Source organism: Hippoglossus hippoglossus, chromosome 1, assembly GCF_009819705.1.
Source record: "Hippoglossus hippoglossus isolate fHipHip1 chromosome 1, fHipHip1.pri, whole genome shotgun sequence".
Classification (NCBI taxonomy): domain Eukaryota; kingdom Metazoa; phylum Chordata; class Actinopteri; order Pleuronectiformes; family Pleuronectidae; genus Hippoglossus; species Hippoglossus hippoglossus.
The window spans coordinates 11429841-11448454 of NC_047151.1; the positions used below are offsets into that span (position 1 = coordinate 11429841).

Consider the following 18614-nt stretch of genomic DNA (forward strand, 5'->3'; position numbering starts at 1 on the left):
GTTCACGACACTGTTTTAATGTGACATATCCTGCTCTGGATATTTCACTGGTTATTTTAAGGTTAATTAACATGGCGATGGCACAAAGGACACAGAGTTTCCATCATTGTGCCAGAGCTGCATATAGACAGCCGACATTGAGTGTTGAGCATTGAACAGGACCTGTGAGCACACTTTAATGCCAGGGTCAGAATACTACACAATATCCACCCAGTTATAGATCGGGTGGATTTGGAATTGATCAATAGGCATCGGGTGAGACAATAGATTATTTCATCTCATATAGTTAGTCATAGTGTATGACAACGAATAAATTAGCAAATTGTACTTTTATTAAATGGCTTTTATTTGATTGTATTGTATTGTTTTGATTTATTTTATTTTATTTTATTTTATTTTATTTTATTTTATTTTATTTTATTTTATTTTATTTTATTTTATTTTATTTATTATATAATATTTATTTATTTTTCTTGTGTCCTTTGCCTCTGTCAATATTTTTAAATTATGTATTATTCATCTGCCCTCTTTGTTTTTAGATTTTGTTTACTATAATTAGCTGTATTTGATTTTTGTTTTCTTCATTTTATTGTAAAACTTTTTGAAAGTTACTATACAAATAAAGTTATTATAATTAAAGTTATTAATCTGGGATGTCTCACAACATCTGGACAGAAGAAGGATCATGTGAGATTTTTCTAACCTTTCTCCAATGTTGACCAATAGGAGCACAGTTGACAGGGCTCTGCTGGAAGAGATAAAGTCATACACAAATGTAAAAATGATGTTGTTATTGTCGCAGCATCTGTGAACTGTGAAACAGAACAAAGGTTCCAATAAGGTCCGTCCAAACAAAAGACTTTAAGCACCATACACATCGCTTAGATGCCATATTTGTTTGCATTCTTGTCCCTGGAAGTCACTTGCAAGTGCTTCTTTTCCAGTGATGTAATGCTTGTCTCAAAAGACGGCAACAAGTTATTGGTGTGGAGGCTACATCATGTTTCTTGTCCATGAAACGACAAGAACTTATTACTCTTTAATCGCATAATCAAACACACACATGCACACACACACACACACACACACACACACACACACACACACACACACACACACACACACACACACACACACACACACACACACACATACGTACATCTTTTTCCTGCATCTTGCAGCAGGTATGATTCATGAGTGCGTGCGCAAGCATTTAGTTATATGCGCGTGTGTTTATTTTGTGCTCGTTTAAAGAGACGCCAAGGTGTCGAGAGGCGGTGATGACATCAGCAAACACCTACTCAACAAAATGAGTCAAAGAGTCACAGAGGAAGTCATGTGCTGTGGTCACAGTGTTCAGTGAGTACTGACCTTTAACACATAGGAACTGAGCAGAGGCACAGTCACCATGGACATTTCTACATTAGCAGGATGAGCCTTTAAAACATTGTTAAGGAAAACCAACATTGAATTGGAGTAGTTTTTTCTTTCAGGTAGTAACAATAACTATAGCTCTGTTCCATTTGTGTCTCAAGTGAGTCATCATGCATTATAGCAGAGCCCTGAAACTGAATGGACCGCAGCCCTTGTTAATGTTATCAGGATTTCTGCTGTGTGAAAGGTCTCTAATCCCTGACCAGGAGACTGAGTCTCAGCAGCACCAAAGACAGCTAAGTCTAATTTGAATTCCAAAACAACTGGCGGATTTTGAAGTCAATGCAACTGACAATTACGTTAATAAAACAGAGAATATAAAAGTTGAATTACACTTTTTAGACAATTTTAGGAAATGAGATGCAGGCAAACAGAGCAAAAATCATTTTACCATTAAGATATGTGACTTCAAGCAGAATACATGCGAAATTCATGAATGAACATATAATTACGACCCTAAAAGCCATAAAAGCAGGTGCCAAATCCAACCTTTAAAATTTTTCATGATATTTTTCTCTTGATCTGTGGATTTGCATATTGCGCAGACATTTCCCAAAGTAGGGTAAAACTTTTCTCCAATACTTTTCATGACGTTAAACACTGATTATCCAGCCTTGAGACGGGAGTCAGTGTGGTTGAATTTGAAAAAGCATCAGTGTTATCATTTGTCCTACTTCGCGGATGGATTGGTTTAAGGTAACTGAAGACGTACCAAAACATCCTCAGGTCTACTGTTAGGATGAGGCCTCTTCACCGTGGTCAGCCCGGGGGTGTGTATTTGTTCCGCTGGGTGTGGCCTGTATCAACCTGCTCCCACTATTTCATCTGAGACTCATTGTCTCAGATGATTGTTCAGTTGCCTGTGTGGTACAAACGTCACAGGCAAACATTACTCTGTCGTTTTCCTGTCTGTCTGTTTGCATGTGGTTCAGGTTCATTACCCACTTACCTATTACCTGCCACATCCAGCTAAATCCCCATCTCCGAGCCCTGTCCCCAGCTCAGCACCTCTGTCGACCCTGCCTATAAAATCAGCTGCAGCTTTTGCAATGAAAGACCTTTAAACCTCATCAGTGTCTGAGTGTGTTGTCTGTGCTTTGAGTTCTAGCATTAAACCGCCCTTGACACGTACAACCAAAGTCCAATTCAGAGTTTAATTTGAACTTGACTGTGTACAAACAGGAAGGAATAGATGGGTTAATATGAAGCTGTGGTCAGGACTGTGGTCTATCAGTAAGCTGAATGTGAAGTCAGAGCCAAATATAACATGACATCAAACCGAAAAACATGTCCTGCATACAGTATTTAAAAATCTAAAGTAAAGCATGTGCTCCGACTTGGACTTGCTCCTGTGATGAATTTATTGGATGGAAACATGGTTTATGATTTTAAAACGTGATTAATTCTCTTGAATGTCATCATCTGTTGTGTGTTTTAAAATGGAGCATCTGTTAATGTTTGTATCTGTGGGTATTTAAGGTCAGCAGCTCACAGCTTTGAGTGTGATTAACAGGATTGTTGTTTGTGATGTGAATTTGATTTTCTGGTGAGTGTTGAGAGGCTAAGCGTGTGTGTGTGTGTGTGTGTGTGATGTCTGATTTATTGTATAGATATTCATGGAACATCATCGTTGTTGAAAAGTTTTGTGCACTACATCTTTTAGAAGTATCATGTCAGTCAGATGACGTGTGTGTGTGTGTGTTTTAATTTTGTAATTTTTTTTTACTGCTATTGTTAAATATTTTCCTATAATTCCAAACAAATGTAGAAAAAGGTGCATTACCCACAGGGTGAACACATGTCAGACCTTGACGAGGCCAACATGCAAAAATATTAAGTGATTGTCTTTGTATTTAAATGTTCTTATCTCATCTGAGTACTGACAAATGATCACATGCCAAGCATCAGATTGTTTTTTCACTGAGTGTCCTCATGAGCCTTTCTAACATTTACTCTGTGACTGTCTATGTGTGTGTGTGTGTGTGTGTGTGTGTTTGCATCAGTGTGCTGACTGGCCATCTGTCACCCTCTGTCCTATGTAGTGGTCTATTCATCTCAAACAGCTGGCGGCCACACTGACCTCTGTCTACTCTCTCTCTCTCTATGTCTGTCTGTCTGTCCTCTCTCACTGTGATTATTCAGGTCTCCCTCTGCTTGTGGAATCCCTGGACCATCACAGATGTTTGTCTTTTTCACACTGGGGAAGTCAGGGACGTTTCTTGATTCTTTGGGATGTTTGGAGAATAAATGAGTGGCCACACTCTCTTAGTGTAACTGTAGGTGAAGCATTAACCATCCAATGGTGTTAGTGAATTAGTTACAGTCATTATGTTGCCATCAGGTCAGTAAGACAAAAACTAGAAAATTGTAAAAAAAAAAAAGGTGATGATCACTTCTAAATAAAAACAATTCTAAAACCTAGATTTTCTGGTTCAAAACCAATCAATGCAACATACTATACATTCAACCTATTAAACCAAATAGGTCAGGTCACCCCAAATCTAAAATACACAAAAACAAGCATCTATAACTCGTATAGTAGACCACGCTATCTCTCTCAACAGAGTTTACCTCTGCTCTGCAGGTCCCTGCAGGGAGACTCTGCAGGAATGAGCTCATCCTGTACACAGAGGGGCTATTACATCATGTCTGTGTGCAGACAAGGCAGCACACAGGTAGAAAAGAAGATGAGCCTTACATTGAGATCTGTGATGCCATTCTGGACCAATTAAGAAATTAACAAATGTAAATGTACAAAAGAAATAATAAAAATACAATATGTCATGTCAACCAACAAAATTCGTTTTCACAAACCAAGAGACAAGAGAGAGTGTTACTAATGTAAAGGCATCAATCTCTCCATGCTTATCTTTTTTAAAGTCATGTTACTCTCTGTCTGTACTGTATCCATGAATCTTTCTGTCTGAACTGTTTGCCTTCATTCTCTTCCTCCTGTCATCTCTCCCTATCAACTTTCAGCCTTTTTAACACAGAGCTAATGTTATGTTGTGTTTAGTCGATTACTGTGTGTATGTGGTTGTGTGTGTTCCTTGTCTCTGTCGACCCACCATATGGAATAGTCTTCCCATATTTTTCTTTCGCTCTTTCTGCTGCCGTGGTTGTTTTCTTCTCCTGTCCGGGCCTCCGCTCGACTGTGCTGATTAAGCAACATTTTATGTCCCATGCAAGGTATTCATGCACATGCACATGCACACGCACACACACACACACACACACACACACACACACACACACACACACACACACACACACACAGGCAGATTATTACAGCAAAGCTCTGCTGTAGTTCCCAAAGGAGAACCCGTGGCTATTTTGGGCTGCGGAGGACTTAATACTGAGTGAGAGAGAGACGCTTTACGGAAAAGGAATGGAATTGAATAACATTACGATCCTCTCGACCGAAGAGGAGCCAGGATTATTGCTGCTGTTAATTGTCTGAAGAAAGCAATGACAAATCAGGACCTGTTCAACAGTTTGTGAGAGGGAACGTAAAATAAGAGATAGATAAATTCAGATTCAACTCTCAGCATGAAAATGAAAAAGTGAAAAGCCTCTCTCTTTACAGGAGGAGGAATGAGATTACACAACAAAGCTGTGCTATGCTTGTGAACATTTGACCCGCTCTGGAGGAACATTTTAAGTCAGTAATTCAAAGTTCTCATTCTTGCAGTTGGCCTAAATGTCTCATGGTTTAAAGTATTTGAAGCTGTGAAATCTATCAGAGATTTGGTTTGTCGTTGTAAATATCACAAACATCTCCTCTCTCAGACGTCTCTGTGGAGCTGGAGCAAGAACAGAACGTTTTGTTTCTGTTGTCAAACCCCCCTTTTCTGGGACTGTTTTGGCACAGTCGGGCTAAGCTCCTGTGACATGCTGCAGGCTGCTACAGTACACTGGTAAAACTCACACATCAAGACAAATGGTGACTGTCAGTCAGTGCAGAAATGAGCCAAACAGAGGGTCATTCTCAAACTCAAATGCTCTGGTATTTCAGTAAACTTACACCTTAGCCCCTAGTTTTAAATGATAATCCTCTCCTTGGCTTCGTGACCTCCAAAGATTGTGCAGCATTTCCTCAACATTTTTCAGTCTTGCAGCTGGAGAGCACGCCGATGGAATGAACGGTGTTGTGTTACTATAGTTAAACGGGCCGTGCCGGAGCATGGCTGAGGACGGTGAGTGTATCACAACCTTACAGACACGTTTCTCAGTGGATTCAATGTTTTGATACTAGTATTCATGCAGCACCTGTCTGCTTTGTAAAATAAAAGATGTGGAAATCTCACTTTCTACAATATGGGACCTTAAAGAGCTCTGCTGGTAATCTTTATGGAGATGGTGTCTATCAGTGCTGAAGGAAAACGTGTTTGATTGACCAGAAGCGTACGATACGACTGGATCTATACGACAGTGGATGAAATGAAAATAAATTTTATCTTGGAGATGAAAGCAAAGCTCTGGCGATGAGATGGCGACTCTGAGGAGCAGGAAGATGAAAGGAGGATGAGATGATTACAATGATGGAAAGCAGCAGGGGAAACGAGACAGGGATGCTGAGCACATGCGAAGGGACAGAAACTAAGGTGAAATAAATGAGGTCCAAAAAAAGACGAGACGAGAGCAGAGGTGTGTAGAGTAGGTGAGGAGGGGGGGACAGCAAAGAAGAAGCACAGCTGCCCCAGTAAAGATGCCCAGATGAGCCTTTTTCTAAAATTATTATTCCCCCTCATGTCGCTCTCCCCGCATCCACGTGAGAGAGGAGGGGAAGTCGGGAGGAGAAAAGGGAAGCGGATGGAGACTGCTGAGCACCACTGCATGGCAATCCCGCTGTGCCAAACATCCAGCTTCGCCAGTTGCTGATCGGAAGATTATTTTGTCATTTTCTCAAAAGCAGGAGAAAGAGATCAGCCATAATTATAATAATAGTTATCATCACTATAATAAGTAGACATAATGAAAGATTTACCACCATTTGCATACTTAAATGAAATAAAGAAGTAAGTGATAATGAGAAAGAGACTGGCCTAATTAGAATATAAAAAAATATCATTTGTATCAAGCAAATTATAGGTTTTTTGGTCTTGTTTATTATTATTATCATTATCATTATTCAGTATTGTATAACTTGATGAGAAAATATTCAAGAACATCAATAGTTCTTTTAGTAAAATAACACAGTTACAGTTGCAGATATACTCACCAACACAAACACACACACACATGCTTGGACTTTTTTGGTGAGAATCAGATTAAGCTGTTGATTTTCTGGCCTAATAAATTGAGGATAGAAATAAATCTGTAATGTGATGGGTTTGGCCGGGGGAACGGAGAAATCGACAAGAGTTTTCCATCACTGATAGTCTCGGTAAAGTTCAGTCACAATTAGAGGGATCATCCGTCCTAAAACTCAAATCTATTCACATTACAGACTAAGAAACACAAGGATGTGGGTATTTGGATCTTATTGAAATTTATTTCAAAATAATTCATTTTCCGTTTGAAGTAAAACAGAGAGGAGCAGTCCTTAACAACTCATAAAACCAGTAGACATGTAAGCAGTGACTTTGTGGAGCAGGCATTTGTTTCAGGAAAGTGGCTGACGTCTCATTCTGTGACTTTTCATCATCAGCCTCAAAGAAGAACAGTGCTTCTGAAAATTTGAGGGATCCTGAATTAGTTCTAGCTTTGTTCTGACTGTTGGCCCCGGACATGAAGCACAGAGTGTCGAGTAACCACAGATACATCTTGTAAGAAACATGTGTTACTGTCAGCTGTGTGTACGTGTGTGAGGCACAGAGACCAGATAAATATAAATATACAGCAACTAATAACAACAACAGAAATAATAATATATAGTAATAATAATAATAATAATAATAATAATAATAATAATAATAATAATACAGACTATTGGACTTTAAAATCTGTGATGGTCACAGTGTGTTTGAAGCTGTGCATGTGTGCTCTTCTATGTCGGACAGCATTTCATTTCATTTTCATGTGTGCAAGAGTGCATGGTCATTACATAATCCCGATTAATCAAAGTCACCATGAAGGTCTGTGTGTGACTCATCCTCTTATCGTTGGACAGAGACAGCAGTAATGCTGGACTCCAGCGCCATCTACTGTCCTGTGTGCGGAAAGGCATCTGAGTGAAAGTTATTGCAAGGCCACTGGACTGGAATATGGGAAACATCACACAGGAAATGGATGTGTTATGCTTTGTCCTTTCATGACTACCATCTGATGTTTCGGGGAAATGCTGAGCTGACAACTATAGAAAACTGGGGCCCTGCTGGGAAAACCTACTAGAGGGTGAAGTGATGCAGGGTGGTGCTGAGAAAAGTCAGAATTAACCAACGTTACTGCAACATTTCACTTCTTAAAGTAATACTTTATGAATAGATATCATTTTTATTCCATGCATTCTTCACCTTGTCAAAACATAGTGTCTATACTAATCAACCATAGACTGAACATTTAAAGATGGGCAACATGACTGGTCCCCAAAAATGGAGGCCAAACTGTTTTGATGTCCGCCAGTTGACTGGCTGCACTAAAGTCCAAACTCCTCCATGTTAGAAAAGATGTTTCTTTAATTTGGTTTCTAACATTTTAAGTCATTGTTATCACACAGATGTATGTTCATGTGCTCAATTTACAAATATATTTGGTTTTAGTCTTTTGATGCTTTTATGATTGACAGCTTAGACTAACTCACGGCTGAAGGAGTGAGTGTCTCCCCAGATTTCCACATCACAAACTCCAAATGCACAAGATGGTGGCATTTGTGTCCAGGATAATGTGGCTTCAGTTTGGATAGTGGGAGGAAGTGGAGACGCGTTGTCCATCTTTATCTACAGTCTGTGTTACCAACAATGTGACTGGACTGTTGACAGCGTCATTATCAGAGGGGACTCAGCTCCCTCTGGTGGCCATAACATTTGTTTTCACATGCATAGTTACCCTTAAGACTGAAAAACACACTTTAAAAATTCAAACGTAAAATCTTATCAAAATGTTAACTGAATGTATAACTAGGGTTATACCAGGGTTAACCATGTAAACCAATTGTCTGCAGATTCTTAGTCATCCAGATCATGTTCACAGCCTCAACCTCTTAGATGAGAGGCGAAATATCTTCAGAGATTTACAGCCTTGTCCAATTGTCCTTCATTCTATATCTTATATGCATCACAGATCTTGTAGCTGTACCATTAGATCCACTGTAAATATATTCGGTGTTCGCATTATGGTGATAGATTTGAACTCTACATTACTAAACAGATGACACACAGGCAGGTATAATGCGTAAACTATCTTAATAACAAAGACAGAAAAAAGCAAATGGAGTCCAAAAAACTCAAACTCAGGTAGGAACCAGCAACATGTAGGCACCAAGAAATCCAGGAAATAAAATCAAACCAGCAACACAAGGAGGTCAGACGCGAGAAACAGAACTAAAACACAAGGACAATCAGGCGAACAGCCAGAGGCGAGTATGGAGAAAATAGACTATATACACAAAAGGAGGCAATGATAAATAAACTCTGGTGTGACACGTTAGTGCAGCTGCAGAAAATCATGATGGCGGAAAATCTGATAAAGTCAGGAAGTAAAACACAAATAAAAGCCTCCGTTACATAAAAAGTCCACACAACAGAGAGATACACATAGGTAAAAAGAAAATCCCTCAAAGAGCCTTCGAAAAGTCTCTTAAACGTTTGAAACCGGGGCAGAATCATGACAAGAACTCTTTATATAAATCTGCATTTGTATTTATGTTTGATAAAAACATACCCATGTTCATTCAGTTATAGCTGTAATATCTGTTAGGCAAAAGTAAACAACTCTCTAAATTCTCCCTCTCCATTTCCTCAGGCCCGATCTAATTTTTTTTTACTTTGCTTGATTAAAATTGTATTTCTGAAGAGTGAATTCACCAGTATTATATTATTTTCTCTGTAAAAGAGACGTAAAAAGTTTTCTTGTGTCTAATGAAGATTCAATTTATGATCAAAGAAATACCAATAAATGCAATATGGTCAATCTTGTGTCACAGCAAACGCTCTGATATGTAGCTGGGAGAAAAGCCATGGAGAGCTTTACAAGTAAAAAAAAAATCTTAACATCAATTCTAAAACATACAGGGAGCCAGTGTAAAGATGCTTGAACAGGAGTGATGTGGTCATGTTTCTGTCAAGCCTGGCAGCTGTGTTCTGTGCAGTCGATCAATAGATTTTTGGCTTAGGGAAGTAAAAGGCTGTTACAATACTCAAATAAAATACACCATCAGTCAATGATTTACAAGAGACTGTTAATAATTGCCATAAACAGATAATTGCCAAGCTAAACAGATAGAAGGTGCTGGTAGTTGTTTGGATCTGTGACTTCTGCTTTTATGCAGAAGAACAATATATATATATATATATATATATATATATATATATATATAGTTTGGAGGTTTAACATCTAAAAAAGATGAGTTCATGAACACGTAACAACAATATGTTTTGTAAATAATGAAGAAAAATTGGTTTAATGCAGCTTCACCTGTAGTTTCTTTTATTATGTCTACTTGCAAAGTGAGAAAAGTTCCGGTAAAGGCTGGTTCAGAGTTTTTACTTGTGTATTTGTCTGTTTGTTGGTTTTGCTTGTTGTTGTTAGGACGTTTCACCCAGGCTAAACCAACAGCCTGAGAGTACATTGTAAAATGATATGAAAGTAGATTTATAAGTTACTTAAAGACCATCTGTTCCTTTACTTTTGTTCACCTAAAAATGGGGCAGTGTGATGCAATTATGTTAATATTATGTCCTCCTTTTTTTTCTTCTTTTAATCAAATACCTGCAAATAAAAGCTGGAATTCTCAACTGTTATCTCATATTAATATTCAACAAAAACAAACAAAGGAATTGCTGCCCAGATAGTGATCACTGTAAATGGAGCAGCAGGGTACACTGACTTATCACTGACTCCACACAGATCATTAACCAGCAACCTTTGAGACACAAACAAACTTTTGTAATCTGCGGGTCCACGCTGCTCCACCTCTTCCTCAGAACAGAAAATTAATTTCCAAACTACTTTCATCACATGTGCAGTGATAACATTGTGTTATAGCGCTGACTCAAGGGTCCACACACTACTAAAAGGTGTAAAAAGGTATTTCTTTAACTAAATATAACAACTCGTTGTGAAACATAAAATGAAACGCCTCATCAGTGGTATGTATTATGTGTTGATGGTTGACGTATGGGCGTCAACAGCACAGGTAAATAACATTCAATTTAAATAATCTTACACGAAGGAGGAAACTCTGCCTGCTCAGCAACAGAGAACAGCTGAGAGAGATTTTATGACCTGAGGTGAGACCAACTGTGATAGGCTCTTTATTACTGAGAATGAGAAAGATGTATATCGCAGAGAGCTATAAAGAGAGGTAATAAACATCATAATGAAATTCTAATCGCGTGTAATGACTGAGCAGTGTAGCCTGCATAGTACCAATAAAAAACATGTCAAACTGCGAACATAGCCAGCATTAGCAAGAGCAACTGTTTAATAACTGCCCTGGAAGAAATGTGATGAGTTTAGTGTCAAACTTCATTCCTTTACTCACCAAGCAACACCGGTGTTAACTGTTAGTTTTCTAATGTGCTAGCATGGTAATCTGTTCAAATTTACCCTGGCCCCACCCTCTGTCTAGAAATGAAGCCAAAATCTCCCGGGTACAAACGCTAGTGAGTTACTCAGCCTCAGCTGCCAGTCAGGACATTTCACCATGCTTTCATCAATCAACTCATTTAAACGAAGAACACGGAAAATTGACAGAAACCATTAAAAAAAAAAATTATTATTATTTGTGAATTTTGTTGAGATATCGTTTGTATTGTATTGTATTGAGAATTCAGTTGACCAGCCTCTGATCACAGCTTCAAAGATCGAGGGAAAAGTAAAGACGATAAGAGGGACTCTTTTTCTTGGAAAGGTGATTTTCAAATAATGCAGCATTCACTGGATTTTGTTCATTATAATTGTTAAAATTGATCCACTGAAACTGGTTTTATTCAACATGCAACACAGCACACGTCTCTTTTTTCAAACGCAGCAGTTTAGAGGCCGTTACCTTTTCATATCTTACCGTTCTTTTATTGTCCATAGACAGGTTGTTTCTAATTTATTCTTACAGTTTTGCTGTTTAATTTATGCATCACAAGTGAGAACAGAATTTTTTTTTTTTATAAATTACTGAAAATGTCCTATTTCTGTGAAAGTCTAAATCTAGTGTGAGCACCTAATGAGAAACAGTAGGCAGTGACATTACTGACTTGAAAAGCAGCCACATGTGCTCCTGCCAATTTGCATAATTTGAACATAATTTGCAGGGATATAATTTGATAGCATGTCGGTGGTGATCCACCCGTTGGTAAAACTAGAGGGAAAAACAGAGACAACAACATTAGAACCAAAGGCACTTTTATTGACGAGGATGAGAGAACAGCAGGAGGGAAGAATAACACAGAAGCACTTTGTTCCTACCAGGCATGCCTATGAAAAATAAGTAAATGAAATAAAGAAAAAAATATTAAATAGACTTCTTTATATAAATACCTCAGCTGCTGGCACCTTAAGAAGCAGCCATGTAATGAATATGTCATATCATATAAAAATCCTCCAAAAAGAAATCCAACCAAAACACATACAAATACATTTCTATTTATTTCTATTTAAAGTATAGCCAACAAAGTAACCAACAAATTTGAGAAGAAGAAAGAAATGCAAATCACACAATATGACACGTTTTGATACATATATTATATTGTAATGGTAACACACATACACACAGACACACACAGCAGTTTAAAAACATGTCATAATATACATTACCAGCAGGTTACGGTTAGGGTAGATTACATCACATTACAAGTAAATAAATAAAAACTCTGAAAACTTTAGGCTTTAACATATTCACTTTTCAGTCATCCCCTCCACAGCTCACTCATCACCAGTTAATGATGTTCCTCACATGTCCCCACAGCTTCGTGAGCCACATGTTAACCCCCAAGTCTGTCAGATATTGAATTTCTGGGGTCAACATCTTTCGGCACAACACCTGATATGCTTTGTCTATATTTTTGTTCAAGTTGTATCCCATGATGGACTTTTCTCCGATGGGCTGCCATGGCTGCATGGCCTCCTCATGAATGCTTCCAGCCACAACAGAGTGACCTCCCTCAATGCAGATCTTCACCATCTCTGCATTCCTCATCCTGAGCTCGGCGACATCCTTTGCCATACGCTCTCTTCCATATGCATCCACCTTCTTCCAGAACGTCAGGTTGAAATGTTTGTAAAGTTCCCAGTCGATGCTGTTCCACTGCAAGGCCTTTGCCCTCAGCTCTGGGGTCAGTTTAGACACAGTGGTTTCCTTACGGGAGTTGAGCTTGAAGAAGAGGAGATCACTCATCTCCCAGCAAAGGATGTCCTTAAGCAGAATGAGCGATTCCTCAAAGTGCTCCGTGAGCATGACCAAGTGAAAATGCTCGTCAATGAGCCTGATGCTTTCCTCCACACGAGGGTCATCTGCATCCAGGGTGTTGTCCTCTCCGAAGTCAAAGAAGAGCAGGTTCTTCAGGTAGAAGGAGTTAAATCCATTGGGGCTGAAGTAGAGGGTGGGATCCCGCAGGAACTCGGCCATCTTATCCTCACCTGGTATCCTCCAGGTCAGAGGAACAATATGATCAAAGTAATGGAAAGACGACTCAAAGAGCTGGGCAGGATCTCTCAGGATCGTGATGTATGTCGTGTCTCTGGGCAGCACTTTGGCCACCTCCGGTGCGTTGAAGCGCATGTGGTTACACATGATGTTAAAACACGTGCCAGATCTGAAGCCTTGGACGTATGTGTGCTGAAAACGTGAGGGATAGAGGAAGTCGTTACGGCTGTTGGGGAAGGCAAATTTCAGTTTCTGCTTCTCTCCAAAGCGGAACAGGACGTTGAGGAAGGTGCTGCTCGCTGTTTTGTGGGTCTTCATAAACATGATGTCCACTTTAGGAGTGCAGATGTTATTGTCTTGCTGTGTGCCATTTGTGGTTGACTGGTTGCTGTGTGGGCCCAGTAGGAGAGCACAGGACTGAGGCACTGGAAGCCTGGAGGAAAAGTCAGCATGTGGAGATTACTTACTGTCGCCAATATGTACCACGACAAATTCTCCTTCTACATTGAAAACAATAAAACAACATGTAGTGGTGTTCGGCAAATATAGTGAGCCAATACATGTGCTAAACACACTCCAAATAAGGTTACAAAAACATAGTAAAAATAAATCTTGAATTTATATTTATATATATATATAATTATATCCAAAGGCTGTGTTCACACCTAATTTAACTGTTATCAGGCCATTAAATGTGTGTTATCAACACAAATCTATCGCATACATTTGGGCTTTTAGGGGCTTCCTACACTGTAATACCCTCGAAGACCCACAAAGACTGTACACTGTTTCCCCAACAATGGACCCTGGGTGGCTAAGGACATCAAGGCATCACGCAGGAAGAAGAAGGCTGCCTTCAGGAGCGGGGACAAGGAGGAGCTGAAGAAAGGTTAATATTGAACTGAGTGAAAAGATCACATGTTACAGGAGGAATCTGGAGAGAAAACTCCAGAAAAACAACATGAAGGACTTCTGGAGCACTACGAGAACCATCTCTGGTCATCGGAAAAAGAATGACCAGGGCTTGGAAGGAGACCTGCACCTGGACAATGAGTTAAATCTGTTCTTCAACCCACCCCCCACTAAGACCACCACAGAGCACCACAGGAAGTCTTTTCTTCAAAACACTATCGACCATCAAACTGTACCCTAGTCCTGATCCACCCCACCCCTCCACGGAATTTCAGGGAAATCTATTGTGTAGTTTTTGCGTAATCCTACAAACAAACATGAAACTAATGCAGACAAAAACATAACCTGCTTGGAAAAGCATTAGAATGGTTTAAATGGACCACACCTGCAGACTGGACAGCCCTTATGGGAAAGCCTTCATTTACTGGTGCCTTTGTTTTCCTTTTAAGTGTCAATATATTTTATGACATAGCCATTAGTTGCTACACTACTATTAAATGGAAACATTCTTACTCAGTTGGACTGAAGATGGTCTGCAGTGTAGACAAACAGTAGAGCAGAGTCACACTGATGAACAAAGCAGCCACAGTGAGGCGGCTCAGCACCAGCTGCCACCACGGCCTCTGTTGGTTCTGGAGCATGGTAACGAAGGTCACCTCATGAGAAGAGGAGGGATTAAAAGACAAACACAATCTCTATAACACTTCTCTTCACAAATAACACACACTTTCTCGTATACTTAAAAATGAATAGACTTTCAGTACGAGGTTAATCAAGCTCCATAGCTGCCGGGATTTCAAAAAAAGAAGAATCAATTCAAATGAATAATTGTCTCCTGGTTGGCATAGAGGAAAAAGTCTCCATCCTCAAGAAAATATTTTTTTCTTGTGTGATTACATGTTTTTTTTTTCTCTGTACTGTTAGTCTTTATATGTTTTTTAAAACATCAGCAATCACAAGTTAAACCAAGTCATAAAGATTATCTTTGAACTTGAAACCAGAGAGCAAAGCCTGCACTAGAATCAAGTCTTTTATAAACTAAAAACGTGAAGTAAATATCGTGTTGCTACAGAAAACTGAAGTCTACTGCATAAGCTACATTAGTTCGAGCTGACTGAAATGAATACATCTATTGTAACACATGAATTGTGTTATTGAGTTTTTCAATCATTACATTTCATTTAGCTGACGCTTTTATCCAAAGCGACTTACAATAAGTGCATTCAACCATGAGGGAACAAACCCAGAACAACAAGTTCTAAAATTTTCTTCAAGAAAGCCAAACTACAAAGTGCTCTAAGTAAGTAAGTATTTTCATTATTATATTTCAATCTTCTCACCAGATTAGTTATTCTTTAGACTTTTTGCATGCAAATCAACATTTATTCAATTCTGTTTTTACGAATCTGCACAAGAACAAGATACAACATGTTGATTTGCATGCAAAAAGTCTAAAGAATAACTAATCTGGTGAGAAGATTGAAATATAATAATGAAAATAAAAAACATCACATTCAATTTGAAATAAAAAGCGTAAACCTACCATGTGTGGGACATGTCAGTCACTGGGCAGAGTCGCTGGGCAGACACATTGAATATCCAGCTACAGCCAGGATCTCTTATCTTTATATGGCCTTTTTTATTGTTTCCCTTGTTGTTGCCTGGATGATACTCTGAGCATAAACCTCCCTAGTGACCAAATCAGATTGCATATCAGCTTTTATGTCTCACGTGTAGAGGAGGACAGAGGGATTTTTGTTCATATACCACATCCAGTTCATGCAGCTTGTGCTTAGCGGTGCAAATCTTCAGTTTTCATGAAGCAAATATACATATATACGTGTGTGTGAGTGTGTGTGGCTGTGTGTGTGTGTCACTAGAGTATGCACTCAATCATGTGAGCTGTGTCTGACCACCTGGAGAGATGGACTGAACATGTTGTCAGTATTTCTAGCATGACAGGACAATTGAAAAGTGTATTTTGAAATTACCAGTCCTGATACACCTATTGTTTCAATATATCTGCCACTCTATTTCAGCTTTTGTCAAATGCAGTTTCTCTAAAGACTCACTCTGTAGCTCCTGAATCTACCAAGAATGTTATTGGGTTCTGGTACATTTTTCCATCATCAAGAATCTTCTCAAATGTCATTATTCTTATTTATGTTTGTGTCAGTGTTGGTGTGCTCACGTCCTTGCAGGTCTTCTCCCTTCACGTGCAGTGTGGACAATGCACCCAGTGATGTTCAGCTCGAACCCATTGACCTGCAGTCTGGTACACTACTGGAAGAGCACTTTCAGTCAGTATCACTGCTGGAGTTTTATTCTTCTCTCAAAGAGGAGAACCTTCCACACATGAGGAGGCATGCTCTGTGATGAATTTGAACAAATCCCGATACAGATCCTCTCTCAATGACGATCACCTGTCAGCTGTCCTTCGCATGTCCACCTCAGACATTCAACTGGACATCAGTGCACTTGTTCAAGCCCAACACAGACTAGATGTCTCTCACTGTGCAAGAAAAAAGATCCGAAAAACAGCAAATGAGGTAATTAGACTACAAGCAAAGTAGTAATAGCACTTTGTATAAAGTTAATTTAATACTGATCTTTGAAATACTGAAAAAACATGCATATATTTTGTTCACGATTGTTTTGGTAAATGTTGATCAAATAGTGATATAATGTTGGCGTTATTACTATTTCTGCTTCAGTTTTTTATTGCCAAATCAAAACATGTACTTTTACCAGTAGTAGCTTATCAAAGTTGACTGCAGATAAAATGAATGTTGTGCAGAATAGAGATCAGCCTATTGGTCCGGCCCTCGACAACTGTCCCTGTTTCTCATGTGGCCCCCGGGGAAAAGTAAATGCCCACCACTGGATTAGAGGGACTTGAACTCTGATTGTGTTCAACTTTCCCGTTATCACAGAGTCTGATGGCATCTGACCTTGTTCTATCAGTGCAGATAACAAAACTTTCTCTTGTTTCTCCTTGAAACTGAATGAATAACTAAGACAAAGAGTATTTTACCAAACCACCGACATTTATCAGTGCATTCACCACAACCTTAATAAAGTAATTGCATTAATGCAGAATTAATGTAGAACATGATGTCAGTATTCACTCCCAGAAATTGTACAGGAAAGACGCAGCTACGAAAATGTTTGAAAATGTGTCACACAAGGTTGAGCTCAGTGCAAAAACTCCCACGTTGAACTGCAAAGTCACTTCTACTGCATCAACTGGCAAACCTCTGATACAAAGAATGCACCTTTTAAATATTTGATTGTCCAACTACAACATTTCTGAGATAAAGAAATTTTCACTTTCACATTTTGCCATATGAAATAAATGAATACCTCAGAAAACAAAAAGAGGAAAAAGTCTGCAAAGTCTATTCAATTTCATTCATAAGTTTTTGGTCTTCGTCTAGCATTAAGGAGAAAAATAAACTATTTTATTAAAAATAAAATAAATAAATGTCATCTAGGAACACTGTGTATATTTGATAACATCTCGTTCAAGAGTTGTGATTCTATTTCACAAGTTGACCTTAAAGTTGTATTTAGTTTAAAACATGATTTGCTCCTCACTGTGTATCTCTTGGTATTTTTGTATTAATTTGTATCTTATCAATATATTCGGTGAAGAAGAAAATGATTTTTGATGTGGATGCCAGTAAATATACATGATGATTTTCTCTTGTTTGTTTGACTTTGGTTTACAAGTATCAGCAGCTGTTAGTGAGTTCATTAGAAAAATGGTACAAAGTACTTAGAATACAGCAAAAAATAATGTTTATTTTAAAACTACAAGAGTTAATGTTAATTTGACCTTTTTCAATCTATTGTATCTCTGTGTTTAATGTGTTCAGCAAATATGTGGCAGTTGGGTCACAGTGACCTCTACTGACATACATGTGTAATAACAGGACCATGGTTGTTACAAAGCATGGACTTCTGAGGGACACGGATTCTAACATGAGAAGCAGTGTTGTGCCAGTTCACACGTGTGAACTAGTTCAAAATTCAGTTCATTCAGATGAAAATGAACTAGTTCACGTTCATTTGTTGCATTTTCTATTGGGATGATTTAGGGGACAAACGTACGATCATGTGTTTAGTTGTGAATCGATGGTGTCGGATCATGTCTGCGTGTCGCTCCGCTCAGTTTAACACTGAGTCCTGACTGTGAGCGTCACGTCTCGTGTTGTACTGAGCACAAAATGTTGACCGGTCATTTTTCATGATGTTTAAATGCAGCCTCATGAACTCTGGAGCGAATCAAACAAACACTAAGTAAACTTCACTTAGTTAGTCACCCACCTCTATCCTGCACTTGTGAGTTCTTTGTGTTTTTCTATTGTTTTACTTTTTATTTTCACTTTAGCCATTTGAGGCCCTTTTTTCTAGTTTTCCAGTGCTTTTTTCTGTTTTGTGGATTTTTTTCAACCCAGCCTTGATTAAAGGAAACTTTGTTACACTTTCCTTGCTCTTCATTTTTGGGTCCTCCTGCTTCCACTAA

At 38.7% G+C, this 18614-nt stretch overlaps 1 protein-coding gene across 2 annotated transcripts; it reads right to left on the reverse strand.

Moving 5' to 3' along the window:
- Positions 1 to 12022: 12022 nt before the first annotated feature.
- Positions 12023 to 15857, reverse strand: LOC117769746 (galactosylceramide sulfotransferase-like). Of its 2 annotated transcripts, XM_034598863.1 has the most exons (3): positions 15630 to 15857; positions 14600 to 14742; positions 12023 to 13607 (listed from the first exon to the last, which is right to left on the reverse strand). In XM_034598863.1, exons 1-3 carry the CDS (start codon positions 15630 to 15632, stop codon positions 12461 to 12463), a joined length of 1293 nt encoding a protein of 430 aa, XP_034454754.1. In that variant the 5' UTR covers positions 15633 to 15857; the 3' UTR covers positions 12023 to 12460. The 2 variants fall into 2 exon arrangements, with proteins under 2 accessions (XP_034454754.1, XP_034454761.1); XM_034598870.1 differs by lacking the exon at positions 15630 to 15857 and having other exon boundaries at positions 14600 to 14762.
- Positions 15858 to 18614: the final 2757 nt, after the last annotated feature.

What these genes read in the sequence shown, in the direction of transcription:
- LOC117769746 (XM_034598863.1), bottom strand. An exon ending in ACCATCTTCAGTCCAACTGA is followed by an intron (nt 13,608 to 14,599) that starts GTAAGAATGTTT and finishes CTTTTCCTCCAG; the next exon opens with GCTTCCAGTGCCTCAGTCCT.